At 44.7% G+C, this 19,178-nt stretch overlaps 1 protein-coding gene across 1 annotated transcript in view; it reads right to left on the bottom strand.

Annotated features, from left to right (window-relative positions):
• Nucleotides 1-19,178, bottom strand: part of MAP3K3 (mitogen-activated protein kinase kinase kinase 3) — a 60,814-nt gene that overhangs the window by 7,091 nt on the left and 34,545 nt on the right. The window contains exons 6-10 of the mRNA XM_047833421.1: nucleotides 13,924-14,044; nucleotides 5,791-5,924; nucleotides 2,679-2,752; nucleotides 653-720; nucleotides 354-446 (exon numbers count right to left, since the gene is read on the bottom strand). Coding sequence (XP_047689377.1) covers nucleotides 354-446; nucleotides 653-720; nucleotides 2,679-2,752; nucleotides 5,791-5,924; nucleotides 13,924-14,044 — 490 coding nt within the window. The remainder of the gene's footprint in view (nucleotides 1-353; nucleotides 447-652; nucleotides 721-2,678; nucleotides 2,753-5,790; nucleotides 5,925-13,923; nucleotides 14,045-19,178) is intronic.

The raw sequence follows: 19,178 nt of genomic DNA, 5'->3' as shown, positions 1-19,178 counted from the left end.
CTGAAGTCTGTCTTTCCTGGCATGGTAATCCCAAATCAAACCTTTGTGGAAGCTCCATTCTGTCTGCTGCCATGGGGCAGAAGAGGGCGCTGGAGAGCTGGTGTCATGGAGCACGCTCAGACAAAGGACGGTGTTCCCAGTGCCAGCATCTTGGTTTCTAAATGCCGTCCTTTCCCCCATCTCCCCTCAGTCTCTAGTGCCTCAAGTCTGGGCACACTTTCTCAGGAATAAAGGAAAGAAACATGGGGTCTGGGGTGCCTAGGCCCAGCCCCTGGCAGTGCTTTTGTGTGGCAAAGCTCTACCTGAGTCCGTTCTGAGAGAGCCAGCAGGGGGCAGGGTGGAGGTGCACTCACCCTCATTGTAGTCCTTGTGGTGCACAGATACGTGGTAGCGCCGGGGGTAGGTTCCACCTTTGACCCCTTTGTCATACAGCTGAGTTTCCCGCTCTGAATAAGATAGAGGAATCGCTGGTTTCTGGGTAGATCAATGTGAGTAAGCCATTTAAGCCCCTATGTCACCTGAGACCTCAGGACAGCAGGCCCGAGGAGAACTAAAGTACAGTCCTGGCTTCCCAACTCAGCTAGCAAGAGTAGAATGCCTGCAGCCCCACCCGGAAGCCCTGTAGTACTCATCCAGACTCTGGGGAACTCACCAGAGAACTCCTGTCTGTTGTCGGGGAAGCTCTGGGCTCGGGACATCCTCGATTTCCGGAAGGATGGGCTGGAAAAAACAAAACGAAATCACGACGTGGACATCGGCTCAGTGTACTTCAAAAGGCTGCCCACTAGGGCAGAAGGCAAGATATCCAGATGGACTCCCTTTTCTAACTCCCTCCCGCATCATTACATGGGATAGAAAACCCAGAAAATAAGATATCCAAACTGCTTAGCTGTTTGGTGTGGAGTCTTGTTCTCACAGTTTGGGAAGGAAGCAGAGTTTGAGAGAAACGGCCCTCTTCTGAGTTCAGCCTTCTACCACTTTCTCTTTACTAGTCTGAGGCCCAAATCTGACAGAACCTTGAATAATAAACCCCTCCAGGCCTCCCAAATTCCACCTTGGCAGCACAACACTTTCCCTTCTTGCCCATTCCTCCCACCTTAGTAACAGGGGAAGAGTTGAAAAAACTCCCTTGTCCAGGGCAATAATAAAAATAGCAACAATACCAAGCATCTTCCTTTCAGACTAATCACCACCATCCCATTTTAGAGATGGAGAAACTGAGGAATAGAGAGGTTAAGGGACTTGTCCCAAGCTATTGGACTTCTACTTGGTGGAGCTGGGCTCTATATGGCTCCAGATCCCATAAAGAGGAGGAGAGGAAAGCCCTATGCTTTAGGCTGGGCCTCAAGGGAGTAAGTCCAGGTCACTGGGTTTCACTCCCAAGCGAAAGAAAACAAAGTATTGAAGGGGCAGAGGAAAAACCCAAGAACCAAGTGGGTACATTTAGCTATCTTTCCTAGCATTCACCTGAAGGGTCTTCTCTCTTACATGTAAGTGCCTTTTGAGAGAGCCACAGGTCAGAAACGGTCAAGGCAATGACACAGGGGCCGCCCCCTACTTCACAACTACTAGATTTTCTGTAGTCTTGTCCCACTGCCCACCCGACTCCCCACCCCTGCTCAGCCACAAAGCTTAGGAGATAACCCAAAGCCAGAGTTGGTCCCTGTCCTGGCAGAGCCTACAGTTTGTGGAAGTAACTCCTGGCACTTTTGCCACTTTTGCCTGGGCCTTCTTGCTACTCTGGCTGAAGAGCAAGCCCCTGACAAGGCTATGAGCTGGATACTAGCAAGTAACTATGACTGAATTCTATGACACTGCTCATCAGTTTTCAGATCTGTTAGGAAAGACATAATACAGATCTGGCCATAGTCACAAGGTCAGTACCCATATGAACAATTAATCAGTTACACACAGGGAAAAAAAAAAAACAAAACATCTCAAACCTGCTCCAAAGCCTCTGACCACAGCCCTAAGCCCAGCCAGACATGATCAAATGTGCTATTGGAAATAACAAGGTCAAGGTGAGAGGCTGGCTGGATAAGTGCTAAAGCCAACTCTAAACATACCCCTGCCGATGGGTGAATCAGCTCCACAGAACCATTTGGTATGTAAAAGATAGCACTTGTTCCCTCTCCAAGTGTGTGAACAAAATTCCACACCAAGCAGCATGGTAAGCTAGGCAGTCTGGACATTTTGTTTTCTGTTTTTTATAGCCCAGTGTCTTATTCCGCCAGAAACACTTGGAGGAAAAAAAATAAGGTAAACCCACAGGTAACAATTCAATTTTGTCCCCAAAACATTGAACTTCACTGCTTGTCAGGCCAGATCACAGCAATGAGGCCAAGAGCACAAGAGCAGCGTGTATATTATACAGAACCTCAGAACATGTCAAGCACTCAGAATAACAGAGCAAGCATTTAATACATGTGAATTGCTATCATGAGCTTCTATTACATTCATCAAACTATACAAACATAACATTCTTCACGGTATTTGAAAAATTAAGGAGATGGCTAGGAATCCCAGAAAGAGATTTCTTTCCCAGAAGTATGATGCTTTAACCATGGGTCTGCAGACCAGTGTCTAGATCAGAGACATACTAGCTAACTCTATTTTCTCAGCCCACCAGTCCCAAAAATGCCTACGCACTAACCCCCAGAGCAGCCACAGTCCCGTACCTGTCGGCTGACCTGTCCAAGGATTGGCAGCTTCCTGACAAGGAATTTTCAGCACTGCTCAGAGGATCCAACATCTGCAAGGCAAGTCATACAATAAAACCCAATCCCAGCCAGGTGACTCAGGGCTTTACGGCCCAGCCAAGTCCAGCAAATGGTGCTTTTTGTCAAAATATGAAAGTGCCCTTTCTCTGCCTGTGCAGCGGGAAGAATAATTAGGAAGGTATCATTCTCCCCCATAGTTTGAAAGGCAAGTTTCCAGGAGTGAGAAAAGTGCCTGGCCAGCATCCCAAGGAGCTCTGCCAGGAGAGCAAAGCAGAGATGCTACTTCTCCTGTTGGCATTTTGTTGGCTCGTGAACATTGGGAGCCTGGCGATGGAGCTGGTACTACCCTGCAGAGGCTTCCAGTGCATCTGGGTGGGACTGTAATGCTTCTGTTTACACTCCATAATTTAAAATTTATAAAGACAAGTATTGTCCTCATTTCACAGACAAATCACTGCAGGTCTAGAAGGTTAGGAGAATTGTTCAAAGTCATGAAACTAGTTATTGTACAGCTGATACAGATGAAAAATTTCCTAGTTCCTGGTTCTCATATACAAGCAATAAGTACCTACTATGTAAGTTAAAGTGTTTCTCTGGCCCTTGGTCGAATGCAGTAATAAAAAGCCTTCAGATTAGTTTTTTCTCCAACTAAACTCCCTTCATTAAGCCTAAGGGGGTATTCCCTATCAGCGTATTCATTATCTGAGAGACAAAGTTAAAAATTACATAGAGAAGCAGAAATGAGACTTATGAAAATTCACTAACAACTTTCATAAAATTAGTTTCCAACTCAAATTATCTCTTCCTATTTAATGCTAGGGTCCATCTTGCCCATAATTTCAAAGAGAGACCAGTTAACAGAAGAAGAATGTGCAAGTACAATAACATGGCAGGTATGATGAAGCAGGAATACCAAAGGTTCAAAAGGGGCCTTTGGAAAATTCACTGAATCCTGCGAAGTCTTCTGTAAAAAAGGATAATTTTTTTTAATGTTTACTTATTTTTGAGGGGCGCCTGGGTGGCTCAGTTGGTTGAGTGTCCAGCTTCAGCTCAGGTCATGATCTCACGGTTCGTGGGTTCGAGTCCCGCGTTGGGCTCTGTGCTGACACCTCAGAGCCTGCAGCCTGCTTCGGATTCTGTGTCTCCTTCACTCTCTGCTCCTGCCTCATTCACTCTGTCTCTCTTTCTCAAAAATAAACATTAAGGGGCGCCTGGGTGGCGCAGTCGGTTAAGCGTCCGACTTCAGCCAGGTCACGATCTTGCGGTCCGTGAGTTCGAGCCCCGCGTCGGGCTCTGGGCTGATGGCTCGGAGCCTGGAGCCTGTTTCCGATTCTGTGTCTCCCTCTCTCTCTGCCCCTCCCCCGTTCATGCTCTGTCTCTCTCTGTCCCAAAAATAAATAAACGTTGAAAAAAAAAGTTAAAAAAAAATAATAAACATTAAAAAAAAATGTTTATTTATTTTTGAGAGAGAGAGCAAGGAGGGGAGGGGCACAGAGAGAGGGACACAGAGGATCTGAGGTGGGCTCTGTACTGACAGCAAAGAGCTCAATGCAGGGCTCCAACTCACAAACCGTGAGATCATGACCTGAGCCAAAGTTGGACGTTTAACTTACTGAGATGCCCTGGAGCCCCCAAAAAGGACAATCTTTATGACAATGCTGAAGAAATCAAAGAGGAAGTCAAGGAAGTTACATTGTGTTAGCAAAATTTTTGATATAAAAATTAAGCCAAAAAATTTTACCTGAATCATGCTTTTGTTCATTTAAAAAATTAGCAAATAGATGCAACTATCCCCTTAATCTGATTAAAGAAACAACAAAATAAACTTATCTTAGTTTCACTTTTCCAGAAAGGCCCAATTGAATATTCTTTCACTACATACATGTTTTGGTCTCCGTTAAGTGGATTTATCTTGAATGGTCCGTTACCAGGAACAATTCACTTTAGCTAAAGAGGCCGGGGCACCAGGGAAGGACCTATGCATTCCTTCTTTGGCCTCTTTCTAAAAGTCTGTCCTCTCTAGGAGTCTAATACTCCCACACCTTCTAGGGCTAGCCAGGTAAAACAAAGAAGTAAAAGGACCAGAATATAGGGCCACGGGGAGGGATCAAGACCAAAGGCAATAAACTCATTTGCAATCTGAGATTTTACACCCAAGTCACCTCTAACACAGCCAATGTCCAGAAGTGCTCTGGTTAAAGAAAACAGAAAAGAATAGTCAGTAAAATACCTAAGAAGGGAATCCTTATCTAAAAACACTCCATAAACATAATTTTATCTGGAAAGCAAGAGTTAACAGAAGAGCGAAGAAGCAGTGTAAAGGGCTTCTCACAGCCTGTATAGTTTGGATAACGCTTTCAGAGATTAGCTATCATGGGGAAAGAAAAGTTGTAAGAATCAGTTTTAGGGGAAAGAAAAGTTACAAGGATCAGTTTTTTTGTAAAATCCCTCATGTGATGGTGCTGGTCCTTCTACTGGACACTTTACTCTTAAGAAATCCCCCTTTCCCAGACCAACTCCTAAACATTTATAAGTGCAGATCCTTCTCTTACGCAATCAAAGCAAAGCTCTGTGACAAGACTTCAGAACGAAGCCAGAGATCTCGCTCTCGCTGAATTCACTAAGCTAAAATGTCATTTTCAACAAGCGAGCCACTAGTTAAAAAGTTAGCCATTGAAATGGGTAAGCTGTTCTGGAGGACGTACCCTAGAGTGACCCCCACAATGAGTCACAGCCTTGTATAAACCCCTTCCCTTAAATAAGGGGAGAACTTGTAACTTGCTTCTAGTCAACAGACTATGGCAAAGAGGGTGGCATGTTCATTCCTGTGATTATGTTACATTTGATGACTCCATCTTCATGTTACATTTTATGATCCACAAACTGGAGCAAGAGATTCTCCTTCTGGCCTTGAAGAAGCTGCCATATTGTGAGAGAGCCAAATGGCAAGGAACCGAAGGTGATTTCTAAGAGCTCAGAGTGCTCTTAGTCGCTCTTAGCGACCACTGAGAAGCCCCTTCATAGCCTTGGTCTGACACACTCCAAGGCATATCCCGGACCCCATACTCACACACTGCTCACTGGTCTCTGGGATGAACTCCCCCTCGCTGTTGATGCTGGTATAGGACCCCTGCCGGGCAATGCGCTGCTGCCGCTCAGGCACATAGCCAGGGGGAGGTGAGCTTCGTCCGGGGTTCTGGGAGCCTAGAGCACAGAAACAAGATCTTTTACAACAGAGGCCAGGATGTGCCCTTGAGAGGAGCAGACACAGGACCAGGTCGGACCAAATGTCTGTTGCAGAGGCTGGTACAAGGTAGGAGCTCAGCAGAATTCCATTCGTTTCCTTCACTGTATGTGGCCGATAAAATGGGTTAGACTCAAGATCCATTCCACGCTTCAGGTATGCCTTCCTGCACTTTCGAAGTTAATCAGCTAAAAGCTATTACATCTAAGACCCCCTGGGGTCCAGCCAATCAGATGCACTTGTGTGAGATTGAGATGGCTTCCTGCTATTCCTACCACTCCTGGACACAGTCATCGGAGCCGCGGTTTTCCTGCTGCAGTGTTACCAGAGGCCCCACACCTGGTCTCCAGTTTTTCCGATGTCAAGACACAGACGCAGGCATCCTCTATGTATGTGGTGTGAAGCAGAGCAGAGGGGCACTGTGCTTCTGAATCTGGTAGCTTCCAGATTACAGAAGAGGGAGTAGCTCTGTGGTGTCTGTTTCTCTCTCTCTCCACCCTGTAAGCCAAGATGTGCACTAAATCTATTCTTCCTGAAACTAGTTAGAGTGGATTCTACTCTGTGCACCTGAACCCTGAGCAATACGTGCTGGGGTAAAAAGGTATTACACATCTGACCTAGAATGAACAAAAAATGTCTCTTGTAAGGGACTGATGAGAGAAAAAGAAAAACCCACTTATTGATGAAATCCCCAGACAGGGATCTAAACTATCCCCAGACAGGATGAACTGCCCCAGTCTGTTACATGGAGTGTCTAGGTGAAGCCTCCCTGGGATAGAATATCCAAGAATGCAACATCCATTCTCTTCTTCACCAGCTACCACTGAACTCTCCCCTGGTTTTCCAGGTAGGATGGGACTGGCTCACAAGGCCAGCACTACAGACCCAGGAGGGGCTGGGGGAAAATAGCAAAGGTTTTCTGAGCTTTTATTTCCAGCCAGAGACTTTCACTTTTTCCAATACACATTGCTGCCTGCAGAGAGCCAGCCTTATTATCTGATGGGCAATGGGCCAGGGGCTATTGTGCACAGGCCCACAGCTTGGGGCAGGAAAGGGAAGTCTCCCCAAACCAATGGCTATCAGAGGAAGCAAATGGAAAAACCAGGAGTTGGCAGAACTGCTCCAGAGCATTTTCAGTTTTGTTTTTATCTTCAATTCAGAAATCGGGGGCTACAACAGCAGTCGAGACCAAGTAAGACAGGGACCTGAAAAGGACAGGACACTGGACTGCAAGACTCACTGATGCGCCCACATTTACCAGCAGAGACAGCAGTGAGCTAGACAGCACAAATCACAGCACTATGCAAGCAAGACCACTCAACTCAGGCCTTGGAAAGCAGGCATGGCAGGGACAGCAGGCTCTCTGGGATGCCCTTCCCTGGCATTCCAGCCCAATCTTGTTCTATTCTCATGAGGCCATTTGTGCCAAGGGGCCCCAGCAGCAACAGCTGAAGCAACAAAGCAGAGTAGTAGGCCTGTGTCCAGAGTGGCCCACTGCTTTGCATGATGGTGCTCTACACATAAGGAGAAAGCCAGGGCTTTAAGCTGCTGGCCGTCTGTGCTCCTCCCGGGCCATGCCAGCTCTCTGCTAGGTCCTTAACCCATAGTGCAGAGTCCGAGCAAAACTCTCACCCAAAGCTGAAAGACTGGCTCTCAGATTCTACCCGTTCTCATAGGAGATTCCTGTCAGGAAGCTGATGCAGTCAGGAAGTTGCCTCTGCAGGGAGTTCTAGGGTTTGGGGTCAGTGTTAATGTGCAGGTCATTCCAAGTACAAAGAGATAGCTGTTTTGGACATCAACTATTTTCTCTAAACTCTGCTGTCTCTTGCTGGGCAGATGAGATTGGGGGAGGAATTGAATCTTTTTTTCTTCTTCAGTGGGAAATCTTAACCAGTATTTCTTAGTGTGCTCACACTGGACCAGGCTGTGCAGAACATTTCATCCCATGAGACCCGGAGGACATCCTAATGTGTTTCAACTTTCAAAATTCCCATTTTATTCTGAAGTTGTCACCACTACTAAACAGTTTCTGGTCTCATCTAGCATCACAGAAGAATTTCTGGCAAGGAGAAGAGCCCTGTGGAAGTGAAGGGAGCTGACTTGTGTGATCCCAGGCCCCGCCCTTCCGACTGCACCAGGACAGGGGGCACAGGAGGTCTGCACTGTGCACAGCTCTCTACCCCACTGCTGCCATGGCTCCCTCCAGTCACCTCATCCTTTCAACACTTCTTTCCTCCTCTGCCTGAACTTTTCCTTCTCTCCTTCCCCTGGCCAAAGCATTCTGCACGCTCTACCTGCACTCCTCGCTTCATCTGCCACAGGAGTCGGCTTCCCCACGGTTCCTTTGGCACCACCCTCAGCACTCTTTTCACCTGACTTTGCGCCTCCCTTCCTGGTGAGCATGCTCAGATCTCTAGCTTACAGTCTACCTCTCCTATAAACCACTAACCCATCTCTGATTTTCTTTCACCACCAAGCTCCTTGAAAGAACTGATTGCCTTTGCTCCCCCACTACCCATTCCTTAGGGGTTGCAATCTGGTTTGCCTAACTGTGGGATTGCAGTAGCAAGACAAGGAATAAGATGGAGCGGGAACAGAGGCAAAGGCACTTAACAAGACACACTAGACGGAACATGAGTCAGAAGGTGGCAGGGCTTGGCTACATGGCTTAAGGGCACCACCCAATGTATATGGGAAAAAATGGTGCTCGAGCTTGGCTTCAAAGGTGGGTAAAATTTCTACAGGCAAGATAGGAGGAAGGGCATCGTCACATAGGGAAACTCCATCTGCCTTGTCTGAAGATCTCCCCACAGGGATCTTTCTTTTGGGTTAACTCATCACCTAGTTGTTTTTGTTTGTTTGTTGCTTGTTTTTAGTTTTTAGCATGAACTAGTTTAATAGACTAATTGGCTTGAAAAAATTAAAATTCAAGGTATGTATATTACAATGGAAAGAACAAAAAGTAAACATGATAAATGGTTTCAAATAGTTGAAAAATTGTCAGATGAAAGATGTTATCTGTACATCTGTGTTGCTCAAGAGAGCAGTACCAGAGTCACTGGGTAATGTGAGAGAAGGCAGATTTTCAATTCAATATAAGGAAAAACTTCAAACAAATAGCGTGATCTAAAATTGGACTTGCACTTCCCCATCACTGAACACGGTGCGGTGGGGGCTGAATGATGTGCATGTTACTGTCTCTCACTAAATACAGGTTCCTTCATATTGGTGGAGGGAGGAGGCAAACCCCACTTGCTCCTGCTGGTTGGGGGCTGAATGGCTAAGGCTTCTTGACCCCATTTCTACTCCAAGCACTTCTTCTACTGCCCAATGCTTAAACCCTGACTCTTTCGTCTTCCTGTTTCCTTCCACTTCCAAACAGCCTTACGCTGCACCAACACAGCAAGCACTCAGACATTTGTGGACCAAACGACAAGTTGCCCTTGGTCTGCCCTTTCCAACCTGGCTGGTACCATGTAAGGCCTCCCTCTACCCCCTCCTGTTTCTCTGGTCACTCCTTTGCTGTGTCCTTTGCAGGTTCATCTTCCCCTAATTGGCCATGAAGTGTCTGGATTCCTAAGGCTCAGTCCTAGGCTTCTTCTTACTCTGCAGTCTCTCCTTAGGGCCCCTCACCTGGGCACATGGCTTCAGCTGGACAATTTCTAATTTTTTTTTTCTAGTCCTGCTTTTCTCCTCTAGAGACCTGTATATCTAACTGTTCATTTGCTATCTCCTCTTAGCTCTCTCAAAGGCACCTCTAATTCAACCTCTAAAACATCAGGTCTGCCTCTTCTCAGCATGCGAAACCAGGCTCTCGTCAACCGTTTCTGTTTTGGTGAAAGGCAGTGCCATTCATCCAGATCCATAAACCAGTAACTCATCTCCTGCTCATTCAACCCCTGCAAAATCAATATAGTATCACGGTAGTTCTGAAATCTTTGGTCTTAGAACACTTTTACACTTTAAAAACCAAGGACATCAAATAGCTTTTATTAAGAGGGTTTTATCAATTGATATTCACTGTATTAGATATTAAAGCTCAAAAATTTTGCAAACACACAGGGCGCCTGGGTGGCTCAGTAGTCGAGCATCTGGCTCTTGATTTCAGCTCAGGTCATGATCTCACAGTTCGTGAGAGATCAGGCCCCAAGCTGGGCTCTGTGCTGACAATATACAGCTTGTTTGGGATTCTCTCTTTCTCTCCTCTCTCTCTGCTCCTCCCCCACTCGTGCTTTCTCTCTCAAAATAAATAAGTAAATAAATAAATAAACTTTAAAAAACAACTTTTTTTTGAAAACACGTTAATACACAAGCACACATTCTATTAGCCATCAGAGCAATGACATCAACTCACGCATGTAACCTCTGGAAAACTCCAATGTATATTCATGAGAGTATCAGTAAAAAGGCAAACCGCAGACCCCCTGAAGGGATCTCAGGGACCCCCTGCACTGAGTCCCCACCCTAGACCACACTTTGAGAACCACCACAATGCTGTGTTCTGTTGTTTTTACCTTCTAAATGTCTCAAATACACCTGTGCCTTCTCTCCAATACTGTCACCAGCCTAATCCAAGTTTCTGTCTTCTTCCTCTGGACCAAACTGCTTTAGCCTAACATGGTTTCTCTTCTTTCTTCCCTCCCTCCCTCCTTCCATCCATTCATTCTAATTTACCTCCGAGTTAGTTGGCATATAGTACAATGATTTCAGTAGATTCCTTAATGCCTCTTACCCATTTAGCCCATCCCCCCCACAATCCCTCCAGCAACCCTCTGCTTGTTCTCTATATTTAAGAGTCTCTTATGTTTTGTCTCACTCCCTGTTTTTATATTATTTTTGCTTCCCTTCCCTTATGTTCATCTGTTTTGTCTCTTAAATTCCTCATACGAGTGAAGTCATATGATATTTGTCTTTCTCTAATTTCACTGAGCATGATACCCTCAAGTTCCATCCACATAGTTGCAAATGGCAAGATTTCATTCTTTTTGATTGTCGAGTAATATTCCATTGTATATATATACTACATCTTCTTTATCCATTCATCTGTCAATGGACATTTGGGCTCTTTCCATACTTTGGCTATTGTCGATAGCACTGCTATAAACATTGGGGTGCATGTGCCCCTTCGAAACAGCACAACATGGTTTCTCTTTGATCTGTTCTTGCTCCCCTGCAATCTGTTCTCCACAATGTAGCTAGAGCAATCTTTTCAAAACACAAATTGGAATATGTCACATTACCCATTTCTATTCACTTTAAAAACAAGAAAGTGGATTTTCACTGCTTTCAACATTAAAGATCAAAATCTTTAATCATAGGACCATGGACCATAAGGCTCTGCCTCCCTCCCTGGCCTTAGATGGTTCCTCCCCATTGTTCTCAGCTCTCCAGCCTCAGGGCTTCTTTCTGTTTCTCAGTCACACCATATTCCCCCAGCCAGCAGGCCTCCACACGTATAGCTCCCCCTGCCTCAGACTTTCTTCCCTGTTTCCCTTTGCAAAATTCCCACATTCATGCTCTGGATCATAGGCTACGGCTTTTCTGGCCCCCCAAGTCAGGGCACATCCCTCTGTTATACATGCTTATAGCACCACACACCTTTCAGCCACAGCCTGTAAGTCATACATTAATCTCATCATGATTAAGTAAGTATTTGTCTTCCCAAAGACAAATTGTCTTATGCATCTACAAGAGACATAAGGGGCAGAAGCCAGGTCATTTTGCCTTCCCATGTTTCTGGCACATAGCTGATATTTTGACAATTAAACCTGAAGTGAATAAATGAATGAATAAAAATGTCATTTGATACGGAGATAATGTGACAAACACTGTAACAGAGATGGGCATAAGGGAGCAACATTTTCAGTGGCTTCCCACTGCCTACCAATAAGCCCAAGGGCATTAAAGTCTCCTTAGGAAGTGGCCCAGGCATCCTTTCTCACCTTCCTTTATTCTCCTCCAAATACATCAGCCAGTCTGAAGCACAAGTGAGATTTCCACAGGCTAACAGTCAAAAAGCCCTCTCCCCTCATCCTTGCCTATAGAAGTCCCCCATGATCTCTGAGCCACACTCCACACCATCTGGGGTTCTTGGAACCCAACACCTTCTTTTTCAATTATGTCTGGCAGGTACCCCTTCCTGTGCCTTGAATATCTCTATGCTAAACAAATCTTCATATGTCAGCTCTGGTGTTTCCTCTTCTGTGGAAGACCTTCTCCAAAGCCTGGGCAGAGTCAGTTATTGCCTGCTCTGTGCTCCCACCCCACCCTGCCCTCCACTGTAGCCTCATTGTACATGTGTCCACTGTAGCCCTCATCTCAGCCCAACGGCTGGTATATCATGCTTGCTGAATGAAGGAACCCAGGATCTATACATGCTGGGAGGCTGTACTGCCCAATCTCTAGATACAAAGGAACTACTTCATAAAAATCCTATTCCTCAGCATTCTCAGATAAGGAAATTCTATACATGGCTCTTCACAACAATGCCTAGCATTTAGGCCCTGCCTCTACACACAAATCATGGGCTCTTGCTTAGGACCAGGAGGCCCAATGGTCCAATCACTGCCCCATGTCGATCCTCACTGCTTACTGTACAAATGAACAATACTGCCCTCCTCCAGCCCCTCAGTCTCTCTGAGGGTTCTGGAACAGAAGCCATTCTGGCAGAGTCAGGGCACCTGGATACCAGGACTAGAGATGTTCTGGACAGTGTCTCCTTGCTGGGGTTCTGGCTCTTTCTCCTCAACCAGCTTATTAAAAACATAGCCACCAGTTATTTACAATGTTAGAGAAATATGGAACTCATATGTGGACCTTCAGCTGGGCAACACTTACTACCAGTGTTTGCTCAGGTTCCTGAAATTACTCAGTAAGGCAAAGTCAGTGCCTTAGTAACACATTCTTCCTGCTTATCACTCACAGACAGGCTCAGCAGCAGGAATGATGTTCAGAACTCCCCAAGCTCAGCTCAAGATCTTCAGAGAACAGTTTAATTTGATGCAATTCTACCTTACGAAGAGAACTTGCCTTCCTAGCAGCAGCAGTAACCTCACCACAAATGTTTGAAGGCCTGGTTTCCCTCTTGATACAGATGCCACAATTCAGGATGTGGCCTTCTCCTCAGACTTGGGAAATGGGATCCAGTACAATATTGGATTATCTGGCATAAGGCACAGACCTGACTTAGATTTCCTTTCTGGGGAGGCCTGGGAGCAGCTACATAGCTTTCTTCCTAGTTAGCCAATCATATATACTCTGTCAACAGTCTGCTGTCCTTTCCGGACAACTTAGTTTGATTTTCTAAGAGTTTCATTGGTCAACATCTTCCTCAGAGCATAAGGACTCTTCAGGAATCATAAGCAAGAGGTCTAAGGTCAAAACTCAAACTTGGACCTGACTCCTAACCTGACAAGTCCCCAGTTCTTTGGCAAAATGATGGTCAAAAATGAGAGTGGACTGGGAGCCTGGGTGGCTCAGTCAGTTAAGCATCTGACTTCAGCTCAGGTCATGATCTCATGGTTCGTGGGTTTCAGCCCCACGTTGCACTCTCTGTTGGCAGCTCACAGCCTGGAGCCCACTTTGGATTCTGTGTTTCCCTCTCTCTCTGCCCCCCCCCCCCACTCATGCTCTGTCTCTCAAAAGTAATATAAATAAACGTTACAAAAAATGAGGGTAGACTGTCGTTGGAGGTCTTCAAGCAGATGTTTGAGGAGATCACTTTTTCAGACATATTCAAAAGGAACTTGGTCATGCCATCATGTTGTTACACTATAAGCTCCTTGAGGGTTGGGACACTATTCCAGTCATTTCTCTACCCATTCCCCCCAAATAAAGGCACAATATTTTGCACAGGGTAGTAATCTACAAATGATGGTTTTTTAATTAATAAATATTTGATTTTTTAAAAACATGGGCAGATAAATTAGATGACAGGGAAAAAAGGGGTGAAATACTCACTGACAGAGAGGTGCCTGCTTCTGGGCTCGGGGGGCTGGTAGATGGTATTTATATCTCCTGCAGACTGGGAAGCTTTGATCCGCACCTGCCTGGACACCCCAGAATGGGGAGAGGGACTGGTCTGCAAGATAAGAGGAAAAAAGCTGAGCTATCTTTAGGCAGGCAGGCCAAGAAAGGCCTCCTCCCCTTCCCTAAGACTCATGTTCTTAGCTGCCTTCATGCTTTCAATACACGAGCTACCCAGTCTTCCCCCAAATCTCACTCCTCAATATGTCTTGGCAAATCACTATTTCCTCACAGTAGTTTTACAGCTTCAGTGTTATCTGAGCACTGAGACCCACTGCCCCAGTTTAAAGAGTGATGACCTAGGCATGGAGGAATAACAAGTTTTCCTATAATAATATGCCAAACAGAAAAGACAGTTGTAAACACTCCCTCATAAAATTCTCCAGAGAGCTTGGGAAAAATAGCAGGAAATTATTTCGGCAGCGAGATCACCTGCTGAGTGGGGGGTCAGAATAGAGAATGATGGCAACCTCCCTGCGCAACAGAAATCTGGGTGATAAACATGTATTTCTCAAAGTAGCTTGATGTGCTGCTTCTGCCCCAATCATAATCACTCCCTCAAAATTAAGGCAAAGTCTCAGTTGATTAACATAACCAGGCTTTCCATGAAAACCATCTCAGGATTGTGTTCATCTGGGAAAGGCTATCAAAGGTACCATTCTGCCAGAGGTCAAGGATCTCAGAACAGAATGGGATCATCAACATTACCACATGCACCCTTGCTCTGGCACTGTCCCAGTCAAGCCACCAGTGAGCCCTAGAAAAAAAATCAAAGCAACAAAGGGGGCCCTTGCACTGAGAAAGTTAAAAACTGAAGCTCAGTGGTGAGCAAGTGGCGTCAGGATGCAGTCACAAACATGCAGAGCACTCCAGAGAGTGGGGATGGGAGGTCAGGACTCTAAAGAACTTGGGTCAAATTTCTAGTTGCTTCTCGAGCTCTTCTACCTCGCGTAAGAAAAAAAAGTCTGACCTAAACAAACTATATCCTGTCCTCCAGGAAAAAGGCTTCCCGCTTTCAGGGGTAATTCAGCTGCCAAGCAGCCTCCTCTGGTCTCCCCACACCAGACTTTATCACATGCAGGGCTGTCTTCACAAACTGTCTTGCTCTAACGGGAAGTCAGAACCAAGGGGAAGTGAATGTTCTTGCAGAAGCCTCCGATGTGCAATAGCTCTCTGCTGAGAGTCAGAAAGGAAAAAACAGTCAAAGCCACATACTGGGGAAGCAGGCCAGTGAAGGGCAAGGGAAGGCCACAGCCCTGCAGTCAGAAAGAGAAGAGCCACGTGATGAGCCCCCCCACCGAGGACACCTACTTACACACAGGGCCTACTCCAGAAATCTTGGTGGCGTGAATTTGAAATGTATCAAAGAACATATACTCTAAACTCTCAATTCTAAATTCTAAAAGCTGAAATGAGAAAGTAGGTTCCACGGCCAGCAAAAGCACAGACCTACAGAAGGAAAGGTTGCAGTTGTGGCAACAGGTTGGAAAACATATGAAGGTTTCAAAGCAGGCTTTTCACACCTTAATGTGCACAAATCCAACTGGAACCTTGTTAAAACAGAGATTCTGACTCAGTAGGTCTGGGATGGAGTAGAGAATCTGCATTTCTTTTTCTTTTTTTTTTTTAAAGATTTTATTTTTAAGTAATCTCTACACCCAATATCGGGCTTGGGATCAAGAGTCACACACTCCACCGACTGAGCCAGCCAGGTGCCCCGAGAATCTGCATTTCTAACAAGCTTCCAGGCATGCTAATGCTGCTGATCCATGGGTCACACTTTGAGCAGGAGGTCTTAGGAGGAGAGTGACACTTCAATTTAAGGTCACGGTTCCCAATCCTAGCCACCCACTTAAAGAGCTGCCTGTGGGGCCACACACACCTCACACCAACTACAACAGGATCTCTGGGGCTGGGGCCAAAGGGTTGGTATTTTTTAAATCTCCCCAAGTGTGTGTAATATTCAGTCAATTTTGAAAACCCTGATTTAAGGGGATAAAAGGCAATGGCATTGTAAACAAAAATGAGGTTCATGCAAGGATTCAGGGAACCTTGAACAAGACAGAGAAGTGGGAAAGAGAGGAAGGAGGAAGGTGGGACTAGGAAAACCAAAAGGGGACAGCAGTGGAGTGAAAGCAGAGCCCACGGGTATAGAGTGGGTGGCCAGCAGAACGTTCTAAAGACAGCAAACAGAAGGTGGCATTTGCCTACCCCGTGCCTCACTGAAGGACTCTGCAGGTAGCAGTGTGTCTGGCTGATACAAATGACATGAAAAATTACCAGGGAACCAATTTCATAAAGATTGCAGTGACTGGAAGCTAGAAAATCAGCAGAAAAGAAGGTCACAAAAGTGGATTCACAAATTACCTTGCTAAGAGATCTGGTGGTATGAGACAAAGTGAACAAGTAGGCTCAACTATGCAGGGGGAAGGGGTGTGTGTGTGTGGTTGTGTCAGTTTGGTTCGCAGGAGCATCAAGTGAGAAACGGCACCTGGATCTCACCAGGCCTCTGCCTCAAGGGTGGCAACAAGAGACTTTGCACCAAATATTCCCCCCAATATTTAAGGGGTTCATCCAAACCAGGACAAGGTGACTAAATCTGTGTTTTCATTATCCCTACTCTTCAGTGCTTCGTAGCTGATTACGTATATGCTTAGGCTGCCTTTCCAGACTAAAGAGTTCCAGGCTTTTTAAGCTATTCATATATAAAAGTGAATTTTCAACCCCTTGAAAATTTCATCTTCCCTTAGACCTATTCTAGTTCAGTTGCCCTCTGAGCTGTGGGGAAGAGAGTGACATAACATCTCACAACTTCTCCCCATGGGCAATGTTATATTTTCTGTTCTGTTTCTAACAAACTGTGGAGGAACCTGGAGGAGGTTTCCCAAGGACTACAATAATTCTAAGATCCCCATCCTGGATGGTAACTGACAGGTACTGAACTACACAGAACATCTGGATTCTAGACCAGCTCTGTCACCATTTACTGCTTCACCTCAGGCAAGTCACTCTGTCTCAGTCTCCCCAGGTTTAGACTGGCAAGAACAGATACCTGCCCTGGACCCCTCAAAATTGCAAGAATCAATGAGAGACAAAAGCACTTACACACGTAAGGTCTTTCCATGTTTAAACAGGGACCAGACTGAAGCTATGCCACTCAACAACTTTGATCCTGTCTTCTTGCACTTGCCCCATTATTTTAGTAAGACAAAAAAGAATGGATTACTCTTTACATTGTCCTTGATATTTTGAACTTAAATAGCAGACAAGATAGCATCAAACTCATTGATGGGATATTTGGGAACTGGGCAACATTTGGAAGAGAAGATTAGAAGTTTACTTTTGTCAGGGAGAATCTGAGGTAATAAAATAAAATGCCATATTCAGTTTAAGGTGGCTGGGTATTTAGTTTTTATCATATTCGGATATAAGTGACAAAAGAACATTAAGCTTGAAGTGGCTTAGTCGGTTAAGTGTCCAACTCTTGCTATCAGCTCAGGTCATGATCTCATGTTCGTGAGATTGATCCCTGTGTTGGGCTCTGTGCTGGGCATGGAACCTGCTTAGGATTCTCCCTCCCTCCCTCTCTTCCCCCCGCCCCCCCGCCCCATGCTTACTTGCTTGCTCTCTTTCTCTCTCAAAAAAAATAAAAAATAAAAATTATAAAAAACCTTATAAAAAAAAAAGAATGTTAAGCTTGAGATTACTTTAAGAGAGTAGAAAAGCTGGGTCTAGGAAGTTATAAGATCAAGAGAGGAAAGATAAACTAACAGATGCACACATGTTTAGAGAAGTCTGTAATAGCAATAATCTAAGAGGTGATGGTTCCAGGCACAGGCCTAATGTGCCAAGAACTAATGAAGGAGATGATGAAGTTTCTTAAAAGGGCAGGAGAAAGTAAGGTTAGAGAGAGGCTCTTCAGACTCCGTGATGACCAAAATCCAGGAGTTCTCAGGTAAGATCAATATTGAAGCCTAAGACATGGCCTTGGACAGGTGAGGTGGGAGGGGTATGATATACACCTTGGTGAGGGGTAAAGGCAGAGGAAAGATTAGAAGTTGTCATAGAAGGATCAGCAGAAAAGGAATTCAGAGAGAAGAGACCACACATTTATTTATTTATTTATTTATTTATTTATTTATTTATTTATTTATTTATTGAGACCACACATTTAGAAACAGGAATAAGAAGGGAAGTAAAGGTATAAGTGATAACAATAGGTGGATGAGGCAATCGCTTGCTAAAAAGAAAATAAACTCAGTAGAGAAACGAAGTGGCTGAGAGTTGCCAGCAAGAGATGAGGTAGGCAGGGTGCTATGGTATCCTGGAGCAGCATACCAAAGTATGATCTGTAGGCTGGCACCAGGCCACAAGCCGTGGTATAACAGTCCTCAACGAGGTAAATACAGAAACGGAGAATAACTCTGTACAGACTTTTACAGCAATTTGGCAGACTGACTTTCTGTCTATTGAATCTAATAATAAAAACTGTGGTCTTGTATTTTGTATGTCACTGGTTTCCTTTTCCATTTCATTTTTCAGTTTTTGTGCTTTAAAAGGAACTGATGCATGACAGACTAGAAATCAGAACAAAACTGACATTGCATCATAGATGCTTAGAGAAGCACTGTTCTGGAGGTGGGATTCCTGAGCACATAGCAAATCTGGATCATGATACTTGTGTTTATTAAGAAGTCTGAGGTCTAGCTGAGGAAGTTCCCAAAGAAAGGTTTTACAACCACCATTACTACTGCTAGTCTTAAATGTAAATCTTTATAAATGCAAAAAAAAATAAAATAAAATAAAGCGCTTAAATGACTTGACAGTAACAAAAATGGTTATTATAGTATATCCACTCAAGGGAATTATGAACGCTTATAAATTATAATTATGAAGATTGCATATTGACATAGAAAAATGTGCGTGACAATATTAAGTGAAAAAATAATTGAGAAAATTATATGACTACCATGACAACATTTGAAGTATGTACACATATGCTCAAAAACTACAGGGGCACATGTAAATACCAATCAATGTGTCATACTGATAGGATTACATAGGATAGTTCTCTCTTTTTTAAACTTTATAAAAAAGTTATACTGACTTTATAGTAATTTTTTAAAATATAGGTCCTTAGAAGGGGAGGCATCAGTGCTTGCTCTGGCAGCACAAATACTAAAACTGGA

Source organism: Prionailurus viverrinus, chromosome E1 (assembly GCF_022837055.1).
Source record: "Prionailurus viverrinus isolate Anna chromosome E1, UM_Priviv_1.0, whole genome shotgun sequence".
In the NCBI taxonomy this organism is placed as follows: domain Eukaryota; kingdom Metazoa; phylum Chordata; class Mammalia; order Carnivora; family Felidae; genus Prionailurus; species Prionailurus viverrinus.
The sequence above is the reverse complement of the archived record's forward strand: the minus strand, read 5'-3'. Positions and strand labels throughout refer to the sequence as shown.